At 43.3% G+C, this 17,959-nt stretch overlaps 1 protein-coding gene across 3 annotated transcripts in view; it reads right to left on the bottom strand.

The window, feature by feature from the left end:
- The window catches only part of ANKRD10 (ankyrin repeat domain 10), a 33,310-nt gene that overhangs the window by 13,818 nt on the left and 1,533 nt on the right, over positions 1-17,959 (bottom strand). For 2 of the 3 annotated variants that reach the window (XR_005984047.1, XM_041730949.1), the window contains exons 2-4: positions 15,870-16,022; positions 10,539-10,630; positions 3,709-3,810 (exon numbers count right to left, since the gene is read on the bottom strand). Coding sequence is in view for 2 of the 3 variants with exons in the window: in XM_041730949.1 (XP_041586883.1) it covers positions 3,709-3,810; positions 10,539-10,630; positions 15,870-16,022 (347 nt within the window). In the remaining variant the exon portion in view is untranslated. The remainder of the gene's footprint in view (positions 1-3,708; positions 3,811-10,538; positions 10,631-15,869; positions 16,023-17,959) is intronic. The other variant, XM_041730950.1, reaches the window with a different exon arrangement.

The raw sequence follows: 17,959 nt of genomic DNA, 5'->3' as shown, positions 1-17,959 counted from the left end.
TTGTGTGCTGGCCCTCAGGAAAGCCTGCAATGGTCAGACACCCTGGCTTTTTAGAGCATCTGCACAGATGTTACTTGAGCAGAGCCTCCTGACAGGGCCCTGGGGGCCCAGTACCCCACGATGGCTGGCCACTCTTAACAGGTGATGGTTGGGGTCTCCTACGGCAGGAAATGACAGCAGAACATGAAGTATTCCGACCACACGAATATGAAAGAACCACCATACAACTCAATTAGGAAATAATAAAGGAACACAAGTGACTCCCTGTTGAAATTCCCCTGAAAGACAAGAAAAAATAGCCTGCCCTGTGAAGTCAGTCTGCAAACCAGTGAAAGAGACAGACAGGCTGATACACTGAGAACACAAGCACCAGATAGGGGCTGGCTCTTGTGCCTGTGCTGCCACGAGGCCATGGGCACGACCAACACAGGCCTTACAGCGTCACCGATAACCAATGCACAACGTGTGACGCTTGCTTCCCAGGCCGATGTTAACGCAAAAGCCACTTCAGAGTAAAAACCACACATTAGGCGGACACAGGGATTTCCTGTGAAGACAACAGTAAGCCCTATACTCCCATCTCTAGCCTGCACACTCATAAAGCTCTATCCTCAGAAATGAAAAATCTGTGTTATTTGTAGATAATTGCTAAACTTGTCTCTGCTCTTTAAAGCGTGAGACAAATAAATATTATATATTCCAAAGAAAGAAAGGTGAAAGCCCAAACTCAGTTTGAGCAGATATAAAAGAAACCAGACTTGAGAATCCCAGAAACCAACAATATTTTTTTAAAAATATAAGGCAATTGTGTGCAGAACTAATGAGAACTGACATTCTGATTTCACGGCTATGAATTCGGAGGAGTATTCTTCTACAACTGGGCCTTATTTTTATTGTGCTGTGTAAATCAAATGGAAAGGAAATGTAAACGTTTGGGCAGAGTGAATTATATTAATTACATACATTTAAAATGATCATACACTTACAGTTTCTGAAATCATCATGCTATTGATATGCCAACACTAAACTAAGTTTTTGACTGGATGAGCTTTTTAAATGGTGTATTTCATCTTCAGGGGCTACCGCAAGGGTAGCTGTCCAGAATGATCTACTCTATCAAGAATGTGGACAGGATAATAGGTAGCCACATGAAAAAAAAATCTAATTCTTCAAAATTTGGAAACATGAAGACCTGGAACACACACACAGTTTATAAAATGATCACTTCATACAGAAATACAGAGTTGGTCTCCAAAAGCAGAGGACACAGAACTAAGCTGACAGGGAACAGAAGTCTTTGGTAGATCAGAGAAGGATGATGAGCAGCACACACGGTTTAAACGGCATCCGCGGTCATAAAGGTCACCGAGGACAACACAGAAGTTTAAGGAGCAGCCAATATTCTCAAGTCGTGGAAGATGAGAATTTCCAAAATACTCTCAATGCTTCACTTTCCATCCAGAAACAGCATGCCAGACTGGACTCGGATCAGAATAACAAGTTTACTGTTTTCCCAAGGAAAGAGATCTTAAAGAAAAATAAGCAACAAACCAGTGCCAACATCTGGAGACTACAGGTGTTTGACCTGGGCTGCGTGCTGAAACCACAGACAGGCCAAGTGAGGGCTCCCCCACCCATGTACACACACAACTGCACGATATGTTTCCATAGAGCATCAAGTATCATCTTCGAACCTAAACAAGAGAAGGACCTCAACTCATACCCCTTGCTCCCCAGTACAGCCCAAGCAAGGATGGACGGTCACGGGCCAGACTGAATAGGTGCTGGTTCTGCACATACACACCTTTGCAGGATGGGACAAGCCAAGAAGTGAGAGTGATCAAAAAGGGAGATGAAAACATTCTAGAAGATGTAGGGGCAGAATCTGGGACACTTGGTGGCTGTGGAAGAATTAACTGGGAGCTAATAACTGTGGCATTGTTCCTACAGTGTTACCAGAAATGGGGACACACACTATCTCTGCCCCCAGGAAGCTATGGGAGATTTCGACTTGAGCAGACCCTTGAACAATGATGGGCTGGGGGTACCAACCCTTGTGCAGTCACAAACCCACATGTAACTGCTCACTCCTCAAAACTTAAGTACTGAGAGCCTACTGTCATCCAGAAGCAGCTTTACTGGTAATACAAAGAATAACATACATTCTGTGTGCTATGTGTATTATATACTCTATGCTTACAATAATTACATCTATAGTATGTACTATATTTATATACATATATAAAAAAATCCACATATGGATAGAGGTACACAGCTCAGACCCCCATTGTTAAAGGGTCAACCATACATTCCTTCTCTTGTCACTAAGGACTGAATGTACACAACATAGTTTAACAGCATTTATCCTCCTCTCAAGCAGAAGATCTCTTAATACCTGAGTCTGGCACTCACCAACAAGACCCCCCTGCCCATGTACCTTCATTGTCTACCCTGCCAAACATCCACTCCCTAATTCTCCTCTGCATACACTAGAGAATGGCTAAGTGGCTGCTCTGGAGCAGAATGCTCAATGCAAAAACTGTTCAATGCAGAAACTGGCTGGAAGGGTGCAATGGGGCGTGCTTATCCCAGAGCAGGCACTTTCCCTATGAATGGCTGGACGCTAAGGACTGCAGACTCTCCAGGTCACTCACAACTACTCAGGTCCGTCCTCTCAGCCTGAGAGCAATCTCGGACAACATATAAACACTACCGCATGGCTACGTTACGGTGAAATTTCATTCGTGGACACTAAAATGAGAATTTTATATAATTTTAGCTTGTCACAAAATAATTATTCTTTTGATTTTTATTTTTGTTTAACCCCTTTAAGGGGGTAACCATCATTCTTAGTTTACGGGTCATAAAAAACCAAGCAGCAGATTGGGTCTGCTGAATAACATGTAACCAGTAGATGGTACTAACTCAATTTTTATTTTTTAAAAGATTTTATTTATTCATGAGAGAGACACATAGAGAGAGGCAGAGACATAGGTGAAGGGAGCCTGATGCAGAACTCCGGGATCATGACCTGAGCCAAAAGCACATGCTCAACCACTGAGACACCCAGGCGTCCCTAGTCCTCAATTTTTATGAAACTTATCTGTCCGTAGGTTCCTCAAAGCTGTTTTTCCAGGAACTTTACTACTTAATTCAAAAAAACAACTTTTAACAAGTCACCAAACCCATTATGTCATAGAATATTACATACCAAGACAACCATCTATAGTGAACTTAAGCCCCGAAAGCACGTGGAAACGAGTGAGACAGATGGTGATGGTCTCCGCTCCACTTGGGTGTTTTCTGCTGAATGTCCTGGGTCCCACAAGCAGGGAATGTTTACTGAGAGCAAGGTGAATATGATCTGTAGAAGTCTGGATTCCTCAAGCCCCTTTCTTATAGTTTAATAAGAGGAGACTTGCAAGCGTATCAGAGCAGCTCAAACTCATGTGGGTTTCCAAGTCAAAGACGAGAATAAAGAGTCATTACGTGGACTCGGTATTAAAACCTGAACTTCTGACAAAAGGGGGTTGAGGTCTTTTAATCCTTTTTTCACACATGCTTTTCCTACTTGTTTGAGTGTGCTTCAATTTTGATGTTTGAAGAGCTGACACAGTAATCCTGGTGAAAATATACCATCAACTTATTAAGTCTTAAAGTTTTGTGTTCCAAGTTGAAATAGATATTAACACTAAGCTCCCCCCTTACCTTCCTGTCAGTGGCAGTAGCTCAGGGGTGTGACCGCGGGTTGGCAGGGGGCAGGGCAGCTCCCCATTCCAGCGCTGCTCTGGGTCTGCCATGGCACTTTTCCTGTTTATTTATTTGTAAAGATTTACTTATCTTAGAGTGTGCAGGAGGGGCAGAAGGAGAGAACCCCAAGCAGAACCCCTGCTGAGCACAGAGCCCAATGTGGGGCTTGATCTCAGGACCCATGAGTCACAACCTGAGCTGAAAGCAAGAGTTGGGTCACTCAGTGGGCTACACCACCCAGGCGCCCCTGGCACAGTACTTTCTAGAGAGCCAAGGTTTCACCCTTTGGTCCGTGGCCTTGATCACTATGCTCAGTGCTCCCATCAAGCTTAGGTATAGTGTCAGCACAAATGTCGATCTTAGCTGCAGTCTCCACACACTAGGCCAAAGTCCAAGTTTTAAAGTATCTGAAAGAAATTATTCAAAAGTACTCTGAAAACTTATTTTGCATGAAAACTGGGGCAGTAATGACAGCATATATATTATGTTTAGCCTAATTAAAAAAAAAAAAGTATATTTTTAAACTTAGCATCTTCAGTGTGATGTACATTGGTGAATGCAGACTATGCATGACCCAAAATTCACCTCTGTCCATTTCGGAAGATGAGAACTCTGTGGATGTGCTATGAGGTCATTTCTAAAAGTTCTCTGTTCACTGGCTCTGATATCTAGCTGAAAATAATCTTTGAAACTGGGCAGGACTTAAAAATTAGACATCAATCAAAGGGATGTTCAAAATTGGGTCTAGTCTGTTGGAACTTTCCAAAAAAAAAAAAAACGGTCTTCAAAAAAAAAAAAGCTGACAGGATCAGATTTTTAGGCTACTGGGACTGCTGCTGGTGCTAGCACCTGTGGATTCTAGTTTCTATAACTCAGGGTGACTGTGAAAGTGATCTCGAGCAGGCCACCCATGTCTTCCTGGGGGACTCCAATATTCTTTCCAAAGAGGAATATGGAAATACAGAAGACTTCTAATAATCTCACTGTGAATTATTTTTTCTGCTCAATAAATGGCAAAGAAACTTCTGTTTTTAAGCTTCAATGAAGCTAAAGTGTAAACACTGTGTACTGTATTATCTGTCATAAAGTTCTGAAGAAGGTATTAAAGTGTCTTGTACTGAAAAGCACTTGAAGACAAAAGCCTACTCTGTGGCCACCTAGTCCTGCATCTATTTTTCCACTTACAGTGTCACGTCCCTGCAACAGATGAGAAGCCGTTCTAGTAGGAACAGTTTTTTCTTTAATTTGAAAAACCACGGATCAGGAAATAACTGAGACAATGTTTAGAATCTGAGTTGTCACATCACCTTCAGATGTTTTCTTTTTGTTAATGCCATGTGACAATAAAGAGATAACCACAATTTTTATATAAATAATAGTTCTGTTAAAATTCTGATCTCAACTTAACTATTGTTAGTTACAATAAAAGGTAGATATCTTAAATTAGGGTAAGCAAAGCATGCAAATCTAAAGAATCTATATCTGAATTCCTAGATTAGCATTAAAACCAATCACCGCAACAAATACCTCAACAGTATGCCTCGTGTGAAGAAAGGAAGCCATACTGAGCATTCAATGCCACAACCGTAAGGTTTTCGGAGAAGCACCTGTGGCAGTCTCAGCAGTTTCTATATGGAATGCTCCCCCTTTCTAGGATTACTTGAAAAAATCAAGTCAATTCGAATTACGTAGCTGTAAGACATTGACACGTGTAGGTTTTACAGATTCAGAATCTTCTCTGTGATTTAAAACGGGCAATGGTTCAGAACACAGGACACTGAAATAATAAGGGATCACATATTCGCAGGCAACATTTGGATTACAAATACATATACACACGTGGGCTGCAAGGCACAGTCACTGAGTGTGAGCGACTGTCACATGACTGCCCTGACCGGGAGCTGAAGCTCCACAACACTGCCTTTTCCAATCACCTCCAGCCACTTTCAGCATGAAGCCAATCGAAATATGCCAATTTTTCATCAAAACTTTAACAGTATGGACTAAAAACCATTCACTCACGATTCTGGTTACTTTAAAATTTGGTATGCTGTATCTCAAATACATTAGTAACTATTCCTAGATGGAAATAAGCAAATACATGGAATCGTTAAAAAAAAAAAGATAAAAAAAAATCACTAAATGTCCATTTGTACAGACAACATTAGCAAACATCTAAAATTTCTTCAGTAAAAGAAAAACGTGTATTTTTAACCCTTTGGTATCCAAACTCTTTAATTATGAAGACTTTCTTAAATACAGTCTTCAGGTAACAAGAGGAAGAAACTATTTTTTCAAGTATTTACCTGAATAAATTTGGTGCCAAGTTTTCATTTCAAGGTCAACATTACTGAGGATAGTTTTACACTGTAACTGAACCCCAATTATGTTTGCATACATTAAAATATAAGAGCATCATTCATAGAGTCCAGTAAAATGCTTCATGTGTTCCCACTATAATTTAGCAAAGGAAAAAGATATTTGGATCTGGAAATCATTGGCTATTTGAAAGCAGTCATTAAACAACTATCAGAATCTAGGTTATTCAAGGTGTTGTGAAACAAATAAAAATTCTAAACAAAGTATGTCAACAACTTTAGAGAACTGTCACTCCACCCCTGCTCCTTGTCTGGCAGGCAGAAGGACCTTCACAGCCATCTCAGGAAGTAAGTAGTTCCTCCACCAGGCCGGCAGCTCTTCAATGAAAGGGAGAAAGAGCCAGCCAACAGCAGGATCAGACAAGTCAGCCAGAGTGACAATGTGGTAAGGGAGGGAGACTAGGCGGGGAGGAGGGCAGGAAGGCAGAGGACCCCAAATCAGAAACTAATTCAGAGTTATGATTCTAATAAATTCATAGACTACTACTATTCAGGGCAAACAGGTGAACCAATGAAAAGAAACCACAAATTTCAAATATGAATGAACAGCCAACTGTGTAAGCCTGGGCTAGATTTTGCCCCAGGCAGCAGTTACAATCAAACCTCTGACACAAACATGAAATATGCTCATGGCACGTATGTGCCCTAACAGGAATTCCGCTTCCAGACAGGGCTCTCTGGGCGAGCACACGAGGCTGGGGCATAAATGTGATCCCCCATTACAAATCAAACTAAATAACGAACTCAATTTCAATTAAGAATGTCTAAAAGTTCAGTAGTCTATATGGTTTTGCAGCATTAAAACAAAATCTATTAAGATAACATTTTAGACTTTTGTGACTACAGCCAACTATGCCTATTTTCTAAATTAGGCAAGAAGGATTTTTCTAGAGTGACTCACCAAACTTGCTTACATAAGGCTACTGATGCTTCTCTGGGTATCTGATGACCACAGTTCTTGGGATCAGAATGATGAAGCTAGAATATGTTGCCCACGTGAAGATCTGGTCACCACGGAATTAGGGGCTTCTACAGAAATGCTCTGCTCTCGGAAGCTAGGACACTCTGTTGTGACCTAATTAAATGCTAGCACCCGTGTGACGTGGCACAGAATGGGCCAGCAAATCTGCCCGAAGTCCAAGCAATTCTAGTTTCACTCCCAATCCCGCCAAGTCCCTTCCTTTCTACTCAGAGGCAGAAAAAAGGCTATTTCAATATCTGGTTGACACAGTAACGTCCCCCACTTTGCCTCTCAAGAAAACAAAGTAACCAAGGTTAACTGGTGCCAAAATACTGAAAGTAAAGATAGTAGTAATTCAAGGTTCAAAACCTGGTTTACAACTTCAGTAATCAAAGGGTCTTAATTATCAGCAGGTAGTTCAGTGCTCAAGTCTTTCTTCAAAATCACAGGAAGACTTGATCTTACATTGCTACTGATTCCATTATCAGAAAGAAAAGAGGCAGTGGCGGTTTACATGTTAGTACGTGCCTCTCGGATGAAAACCCTTCAGGGCGAGCAGTACTCAGGGAGTGGCTACAACGGAAGAGTTGTCATACAAGCAATACCTCACTTAAGAGAACTCCATACCTGCCATACTTGAGAAGAGTCTGCAGAAGTTCAGGGAATTTAAAGTATGCAAACATTTAACTTGGTCATAGAATTAGTACTTAATCCTATGTATTTTTACTTTTGGATGTAAACAATGGCAAATGATGACCATTGTTATAAGCCAGGAACAAAAACCTCATGAGAAAAAGAAAACTTGGCACCAAGACTCAAGATGTAAAAGAGAAGGAAAAAAAAAAAAAAAAAAAAAAAAACTCCATCAACATACTCACGTGTGGTGCTAGAAAATGTTATACACGGTGCCCAGCGGCTGACATGCGTTATCGTACAGACGCGGCCTATATTGACAAGTGAGTTACACAACAAACCATTCTAGCCACAGATGCGGGGTACACTTGCCCTCATCATTATCTACCCAGTGACCAAAAAAGCAGCAACTTAAGATTTTGGTCATTTTATGCAGCTGATACAAAAAAAAAAAAAAAGAGGTAGGAATTAATAACAAAATTAATCACCACCACCAAGTGTGACAAAATACTGATACAAGACAGCTTGCAATCTCTTCACAGGAAAAGGAAAAGTTTGTATTATTGCATGTAATATGAAGAATCAGTAATCTGGCCCATTCTGAACTGGAAAAAATATAAATCACTTTGGGTAAGTAAATTTATACCGTGACCCTTGAACCTCTTAAAAAAACAAAACAACAGAAAGGCATGTTACTTGCTAGGACTACTCTTTACCATATGAGCAGTGTTACAGCAAACAAGGGAGATCTATGTACCATTAATTTGGGGGACTCAAACTATTATCTGTTGGTAGGCTAAAAGTCTTAAAACTATAAAAATGTGCAGAACAAATAAATATCAAAAAGCAATTTATAAATTAGCTTCTCAGCAAAACTGGCAATTTCTCCAGATGCGAAAACTAAATAACCACTTATACAATTGATTCTCAATGCTCTGTCTCCAGGCCAAAGACCTAGAATTTTAAGAACCACTTTTGGGTAGGTGGCTCAGGGTAAACACTTCTTCTAAAAAAACATCTGAAGGTTCAGGCCAGGGAAATCACCATAATGCAGGGTCTCAAGGGGGTGGCTCTTATACTGAGGAAAAACAGACTGGCACTCAAGGCCTAGCTCAGTCACACTTGGTGGGAAAAAGACACTTGAGGGCCCTGTAACCAAGGACAGAATTGTAAATAAAAGGTTCTCATTTTAGAAAGACACCTATTAAAAAAAGGACATAGAGGTCAATATTTATTGGCTCAAAGGGTTAAGCTATTCATTGAAATGAAGAGAACTAACATCTTACTAATAAATTGTTCAGGACCAATTAGACTATTGCTTAGAAAAGTCATTAAAAAGGTCAACTTCTAATTATTATTTCAATAAATGACAAGCAATTTGATCATTGATTTTATATGACTCTGTATTTCATAATCAAAGCTTCTGTTATGAAAATCAAAGATTGGAGTTTTTAATCTAAACACAGCTAAGAAAACTGCATATAGAACTTCAGTTTGAAGCAATCCATTGAGAATCAACTCAAACTGTGTAACATATATTTGTATTATCCATTGTTTTTACATTACCTGAAGTCATAACTACATATAAAGTCACAAAGTGCCCTGCAATGTAACAGTTAATACAGGGCATATTTACAATACTAAATTTCTATGGAAGTAAAAGATCCAAGCCCAAACCAATGACTTAACAATATAACACTTAATGAAACAGAAGCTAAGATCCTAGGAGCCAAATGACAGCCCCTGGTATTAGGCCTTGCATTAATTAACCTATATGGTTTTGCTATCCAGGATCTATTTTCAATAGACTTATTTTAACACAGAGTCAAAACAATGAAGTGGAAACCAAAGGGTTAAACTAAGTTAGTTTTGTGGGTTTATTTCTCCCAAAGTCTAGATTTTCACAATTCCAATTAGAATAAAGTGCTTTGTAATTAATTTTTATGAAATAGTCACGACACTTAAAACAAAAAAGCTGACATTGTAGTTATTTTGGTTATTACAGCTCTATAGCTTACACTCAACATTTAAGGGTGAAAACCGCATCCATTTTGTTAATGCTGTGAACTGCAGAAGAAAAATGTTTACAATATAAATCTTTAAGAGAAAGTTAATACAAATGAATTTAATACCTAAAATAAACGTTTACTGCCAAGGCTAGCTAATGACTTTTGCATTAAGACCACATCTTTAAATTAATACACTTAGATACTAATACTGTTCTATCAAACCACCAATAAACTAGATAAGATTACAAAAATGTCACCAGTATGAAGAGCTCTGAGTCTGAAGTCTTTAATGTATGTGGTTCAACTTTACAAGAAGTTATAAATTAAAAGTCAAAATAGGCTTTACTGCACACTGTTCTCACATCTGCTAGAAAATGAGAAAAATCACCACTTAGAAAAGCTAAGTGTTTGCAAGAATTTGGGGACCAGAGAGGCCTGAAAAGATGTTCTAACCCAATCCAAGGGCCTCATTTTGAAGTTAACACTGGCAAAATAAGTCTGAGGACTTGCCCATGGTGACACAACTAGTTAGTGGCAAAGTCAACAATGCCAGGTTCCAAGCTCAATTAGTTTAACTGCTCTTTCTATCCTCGCCTGCTGTCATGGCAACAATCCTGTTGCTGCCAGGATGAAGCTCCCTCCACTAGCAAAACCTTGCCCACTAATGCCAACTGATCTATAAAAAGCAAAGTTACACTGCTACTAGAAACACAAACCTGAGGACTGCTACTTGCTCTCAGTACATGCTGTCTATAAGCACAGTGCCCTGACTAGCTCTCTGGTGGAGGAATAAGTGAAGGCACTTACTCGATGTGAGCCCCATTGGCCACCAGGGCACTGACACAGTCCAGGCTCCCAGAGCGAGCCGCCTTGTGAATGGGGGTCTCGCCCTCACAGTCCTGCAACAACAGAAGGCACACACAGCATATCAGATCTAACAAGACTGACATTTTCAAGGTAAACAATTGACATGGATCATGCACCTCGTTCTTGAGACAAAACAACACAGCAAGTCATATTTAAAGAACACCACACAAAAAATAAAAAAATAAAAAAAAATAAAGAACACCACACAGAAATATAGCTAGAGAGATGCTGGAGGGAAAATAAAAGCAGGCCACAGAAAGGGCATGTTTTCCTGAATTCCTGGGTCAAGAACAAAGAGTTGTGGGGCCTCTCCAGCAGGGATAGCATGTACGCTCCACATGGAAGTCAAGAAATCACTTTATGCTGATCTCAGCACAAATGTGTTGTACTTAAAACCCAAAACAATTATCCTCTAACAGGATAAAAAGAAAAAAGCAAGCAAGGCCAAGGAACGGCACACACCATCACACACCTGGTCTGGTCTACCTACATGTGTCCACATCCGTCACAGGGCTGGCCTGAGCTGGGACAGCACCAGTGGCCCCCTGCACCCCAATTACAACTATACTTTAGACAAGGAGGGTTAAGGTAAAAGGGTCAGGAATGATGAGGAAGAGGACCCAGGACCACACACAGCCTACTTCGTCCAAAGACCCCGAGAAAGGCTGCCTCTGTCTGAGTGGGGCTTGTGCTTCAGAATAATGCTGAGAAAGCAGAGAAAGTGAGCCAACTCTGGGAGTGACAGTGAAGGAGATGAATGAGTTTGCACTGTATGAATGGGGAAGAACCTGAAACATGATTTCATTCACAGGCTCTCTGATTCGCAAGACGGAAAGACAGATATGGTAATCAAGAGAAGGATGCGGTTTCTGCTAGAAACAATGATGCAGGGCCTCCTGCCTGACCAAGCAGCACAGCTACGGAGTCCTCACACTTTACCATCCCTGGAAGCCAAACCTGGCAGCAGACCACTAGCCGTAACTGAGGGAGGAGTGGCTGTGTTCTGGGCGTGGCACCCAGAGACAAGCTCATTCAGAAACTGGGACACAGCTGAGCTCCCTCCCTACTGCTCCTGGCCTGTACTTCCACAGGAATCCCGGGGTGCAGCCCAAAGTGAAGAGTGCTAGCTTCTACAACCAAATGTAACCTGAGAGACTCCAGTGTGTCATGGAGAGAAAAGTGTAAACACTGATTTAAAGTGAGCTCAAGGGATCCCTGGGTGGCGCAGCGGTTTGGCGCCTGCCTTTGGCCCAGGGCGCGATCCTGAAGACGGGGGATCGAATCCCACGTCAGGCTCCCGGTGCATGGAGCCTGCTTCTTCCTCTGCCTGTGTCTCTGCCTCTCTCTCTCTCTCTCTCTCTCTCTCTCTCTCTGTGACTATCATAAATAAATTAAAAAAAAAAAAAAAAAAAGGAAAAAAAAAATAAATAAAGTGAGCTCAAAGGGATCCCTGGGTGGCGCAGCGGTTTGGCGCCTGCCTTTGGCCCAGGGCGCGATCCTGGAGACCCGGGATTGAATCCCACGTCGGGCTCCCGGTGCATGGAGCCTGCTTCTCCCTCTGCCTGTGTCTCTGCCTCTCTCTCTCTCTCTCTCTGTGTGACTATCATAAATAAATAAAAAAAATTTTTAAAAAAAAATAAATAAAGTGAGCTCAAAGGTGATGGAAAGTTCTACACAGAATAAGGCTATTTCCAAAGAAAGAAACACAAAATTCCATGTGGCTACCCAGGGAGCCATTAAGTGAAGTCAGATTTTTTTTTTTAAAGGGTATTTTATTTGGGGTAGGGGGGGCGCAAGCATGAGGAGGGTAGAGGCCAGAGGGAGAAGCAGGCTCCCCGCTGAGCAGGGAGCCTGAACCAAAACTGGATCCTGGGACTGGGATCTGGGACTTGATCCCAGGACTGTGGATCATGACCCGAGCTGAAGTCAGACACTTCACCCACGGAGCCACCCAGGTGCCCCTCAGATTCTTAACAAAACCTACCCCCAAACTCCCAAAAAGATGGGGAGAGGGAGACAGGAAGTAGGTGCGACCGCAGGTAAGTACTTCCAGGAGGATGGCATGAAGACTTAGGGGAGGTGGTCCCGCTCTGAACCGCCCCCCCCCCCACTAGGAAAACAAAAGAGGTTTTTGGAGCAAGAACAAGCAAAGTTTGCTCTATTACTCCAAGAAGATGGTGGGACAGAGGATGAAGCAAACTAGCTCCAGAACTGCTTCCCCCAGGATACCCCCAAGCCAGGAAGGGAAGAACAGTCAAAAACACTCAGGCCCTGGGATCCCTGGGTGGCTCAGTGGTTTAGTGCCTGCCTTCAGCCCAGGGCGTGATCCTGGAGTCCCGGGGTTGAGGCCCACATCGGGCTCCCTTCATGGAGCCTGCTTCTCCCTCTGCCTGTGTCTCTGCCTCTCTGTCTCTCGTGAATAAATAAATAAATCTTAAAAAAAAAAAACAAAAAACAAAAAACAAAAACACTCAACCCAGACAGTTCGAGGAGCAGCCATCATAAGTTCCTTAGGCCTCAGGCTCAGACAAGTCACATTCCAAAAATATCAAATATTCTGGAGTATGATTCCAGAACTATTGTGGGCAAAGTGAGTAATGAGGGGAAGTGGGAGCCGGAGACTACGAGTCACCTTGAATTGCAAATAAAGAAAAGTTCAGTTCTGATCCAGTTACGAGACATCAAGGGTGGTACTGAATGCTAATGAAATTCTAGAACAGCAGTGAATAGATAGCCTACAGATCCTTACAGAATGTGATGCCCACGGGTCGTCGTCATAGATGGATCTAGAAGAAATCCCCTGGAGTCGGAATGCCCCTGTCCCTAGGGACATGGAGCCTCTGCACCACACGTGAATCACCCCCTGGCGCCGGTCTGTAGGCGCAAACAGTCTCCGTGAGGTTTGAGGAGGATCCCGACAGCCGATAACTAAGGTGCCAGAAGATGGACATGAACAAGACAGGAGAAAGAAGAAATGCCATGGCAGCTCTGGGAGCATGGCCGGACTTAGGAAATCCTGGTTCTGGGTCTCTAACAGTTTATGTGGGAGACAAGACACGCTCCAGCTCAGGATGAGTCAACAGTTGGGGGGCTGCTATGACCTCTGAGGCCACTGGTGCCTGTCCCCTACATGGTGACAGCTGATATTCAGACCATAGCCCCACCCATGATAGCATAGCAGAGACCCTTTCAGGAACCATGCTGGGACACCCAGTGACCTCGGGTGACAGCCTCGGGCATGAGAAGGTGGGGGCCTGTGGGACTCCTGCCCTGGGAGCAGAGCGCAGAGGGTCCCCACACAGGACTCTCTAGAGCAGCAGCCCCTCATCCAGGCCAGACGGGACTGCTACAATGAAAAAGAGCTCCTTGGGGATCCCTGGGTGGCACAGCGGTTTAGCGCCTGCCTTTGGCCCGGGGCGCGATCCTGAGTCCCATGTCAGGCTCCTGGTGCGTGGAGCCTGCTTCTCCCTCTGCCTGTGTCTCTGCCTCTGCCTCTCTCTCTCTCTCTGTGACTATCATAAATAAATAAAAATTTTTAAAAAAAGCTTAAAAAAAAAAAAAAAAGAAAAAGAGCTCCTAGAATTAAACGGTCTGAGAGGCAGTGCTACAGGATTTCTTTGGACCTCTACAAATTACGGGCTACATAAAAGCTGAATGAAAACCAACAGAGGGGTGCCTGGAGAGCTCAGTCAGTGAATGTCTGCCTTCGATTCAGGACATGATCTCAGGGTCCCGGGATCATCCCATCCAGCTCCCTGCTCAGTGGGGAGTCTGCTTCTCCCTCTGCCCCTCCTCCCACTTGTGCTCATCTGCTCTCTCTCAAATAAATAAAATCTTAAAAAAAGAAAAGAAAATCAATATTCTAAAGTTTCATATATTTTTTTGAAGATTTTATTTATTTATTCACGAGAGATGCAGAGACAGGCAGAGGAGATGCAGGCTTTCCACAGGGAGCCTGATGCAGGACTCCATCCCAGGACCCCTCAGGTCAGGACCTGAACCAAAGGCAGATGCTCAACTGCTGGGCCACCCAGATGTCCCTGAAGTTCCATATTAATTATTAATCACTCCCACTCAAGGATTATCCATATTTCATTAATAAGGAGATTGACTGAAAGCACAAGCCCCAGGCCAGGGAAAGGAGGTGGAGCATGGCACCCCCCCATCACCCCCAGGTGTCCTGCTAGACCTGGAGCAGAGAAGACAGCACCAGGAACAGACAGGTGGAGACAGGCATGCCTGATGCAACAATGGTATGGGGCTGAAACCTCTGAACACACAGATAAAAGCAACACGCACCGTCATTCACTGTTCCCCTGAGCTCTGTTCTAAACCGCTGCTACAAACACCTGTCCGCCAATTCCAGCCTTGTGCGTGCAAAGTTGAGCTACCTGTGAGAGGGGCTCACAAGTTGTTATACCTACTTATCAGCAACGGATGAGTCTTGGGAAAGACAGCAAAGCAGAGAGGAAATCAGAATTGTTTTGCACATGGTATGCCCTTGAAGATTATTGCAAGAAAAAGCATATAAAAACAGAATAGAGAGAAAGAACAGAACGGAGAAAGCATAAAGGCATCCCTACAAAGCCCTAGGCACAAGCCCCTAGACAGATCCACCCTCAGGGCAGGGTCTCCGCCCCGGACCCCGCTGGTCAGACTGTCCTAAGTCATCTACACCCACACAGGAGTCCTCAGTAAGCGAAACTTTCTCCTGGAGATTTTTTTTTTTTGAGGAAGTGAAAGGCATACAGAAAACACACTGAGAAACTGGCACACCCACAGTCGCACTCCTATCCCCTTCCACACAGAACCCCTGCTCTTTATCTGTGTCTGGCCAATAGGCCCAGGTCATCCCTGGAGCCTCACTAACTCATGTTGGTCAGCCTAATGCTAACCCAACCATGCGGATGATTTAACAGCCAATCTCTCGCTAGCATGGACGTGCTCCACGGTTATGTGTGGAGATGACGCAGAGGCCTCTGTGGGCAGGGGAGCCAAGAAACCTGGGCTCCAGGCCAGCCTCCTTCAGCTACCAGCTGTGACTGTGGGCACATCACCTTGGATGGCCAAGGAGCTTGGGAAGTCATGGAACAGGTGAAAGCACGGCTCTGTGAAGGGCCCATTATCCACAACTAAATAATCGTAAACCTCAGTCAGCCGAAAGGTGAAAGTATCAAACTCTAATTAAGGCCTCAATTTAAAACTCAACACCATATAATTATAACGGGAAAAAGAAAATAAAGACCAAGTTAATCATCAGCACTCCCTTACCGGTTTGTTAATGCTGGCTCCTGCTTGAATCAACCAGATGAGACACTGGGGGTGTCCCCCAAATGCCGCGATGTGGGCCGGGGTCTGTGCATAGCGTGTAGTGGAGACGTCCAAAGTGGCCCCAGCTCTCACCAACTGGATTAGGCACTCCAGCTTTGAAAACGGCAGGAGGGAATGACACGTGTAAATGTCATATACTTTTATATACTAAACAATTTCAATGCTATGATGCAGGTAAGTAGCATTTTTTGTGACCAAGCTTTTTTCTAAGGGAACAGTTAGAAGTCATTCCTTCGTGGTACAAATTTTAAATAGGTATTTAAAGGAGTACTTTCCTTGCCCTGGTTAAAAAAAAAAAAAAAGTTGGTACACAGAAAGTCAAAAAAACTGACACCACACGAATTTAAATATTGTTTTCCTACAACTGAAAAATCAGAATCAGTAAAGACTGCGATATTCAAAGACTTCTCTCAAAACTGCGTCTTGGCACTTTCAAACACCTCTACAGAACAAAACCAAAGTGATTGGTAGTTTAAAAAGTCTGTGTAGGGATCCCTGGGTGGCGCAGCGGTTTGGCGCCTGCCTTTGGCCCAGGGCGCGATCCTGGAGACCCGGGATCGTATCCCACGTCGGGCTCCCGGTGCATGGAGCCTGCTTCTCCCTCTGCCTGTGTCTCTGCCTCTCTCTCTCTGTGACTATCATAAATAAATAAATTAAAAAAAAAAAAAAAAGTCTGTGTAGCTATAGTACACTCTTCAGAGACTATTTTGTGCAGTCTACACAACTGTGCTCTGCGCACCTTTACACACACGGCGTTCGAAGAAAACTTGGTCGAGGCCCATTCTCCAGATCCTGGTTTTAGGGACCACATATGCAGAGTGAGTGGCAGCACTCAAGTGTTGACACACTGCGTGCTCCCCCCCACCACCACCACTACCACCACCGGAGGCCTACAGGGCATCTAAGCTCTGGATTCCTGGGGCACATAGGTGGGGCAGCAAGACTACACTCTGCAGCCAGGCACTGCAATTATCCTAACCTGGCTGGAGGAGCTCGTCACACTCCACTTACATTCTCCAAGTGCCCAAAGAGCCAGGCGCTGTCCACAGACCTCACTTGGCCTTGTTTCCCCTTTCGAGGCTCACAGCCGTTAGTGGAAAAGCTCCAAGTGCCAACAATTCTCTTCCAGAGGACAGAGCTCAAATGATGAACAAATGGCCACACCCTAGTCTCACCCTAGGTCCCTTAGCCTCTGGTCAGCAATTTAAGCCTTCCTTGCATAGGAGGTCATGCAATCCACATTTGTGGGAGATGAGCTCTCACACTTGGGAGTAACAGATTTCACACGGTGTCAGGTGTTCCATGAACTACAATCTGGGAGTGACAGCTGATAAGAGACAGACACAAAAAAAAATAAAAATAAAAAAAAGAGAGAGACACACCTTTGGTGCGCATTTACATACACCGTTATTAACAGACTGGATGAAAACTGAAAGTGCCAATACTAGTGATAAGTCAAACAGGTTTCGAATCAAAAAAAAAAAAAAAAAAAGAAAAACAAGGATAAATATCAGTGGGCATACCAAAACCTGTTACTTATTAAGACCAAGTATGAGCTACGTAGACTTAATAAATCTGTGACCTACGGGTTTGCTTTAAAAAACTGGGAAAAGTACTGCTCCATACACAGCTTGTAAAAAGCAAAGTGTAATCAAAGATTTTAAATAATGTTTAGTTCTCAAGGAAAAATGAACCTCACAAAAGGTCAGGAAACGTGCACAGTTGGCACATTTCGAAGAACACGAGCTTGAAAGATGGGAATGGTTGGTAACATGCTAACTGCCCACTTGGCTCTTGCACAGGGCAGGCTTCCTCCAGTTACATCTGGTGTCCAAGGCTGACCTTACCATCTTGGTGCCACAGAAATAGAGGCTTCCAAAAAGTGAATTCAGGGGCTTTACATCTCACTGTAGGTAAAATCAAATAACCTGAAACCTACCACGGTAAGCGTGCTGAAGCCGGTTATGGCTCTAATCCCTAGAGGTACCTGGAGGCAGCCGGGTCCCTAAATACTCTGAGTGAGCACTGTA

This window comes from Vulpes lagopus, chromosome 16 (genome assembly GCF_018345385.1).
Source record: "Vulpes lagopus strain Blue_001 chromosome 16, ASM1834538v1, whole genome shotgun sequence".
NCBI classification, from domain to species: domain Eukaryota; kingdom Metazoa; phylum Chordata; class Mammalia; order Carnivora; family Canidae; genus Vulpes; species Vulpes lagopus.
Note: the sequence above shows the minus strand (reverse complement) of the source record. Positions and strands in the feature narration are given on the sequence as shown.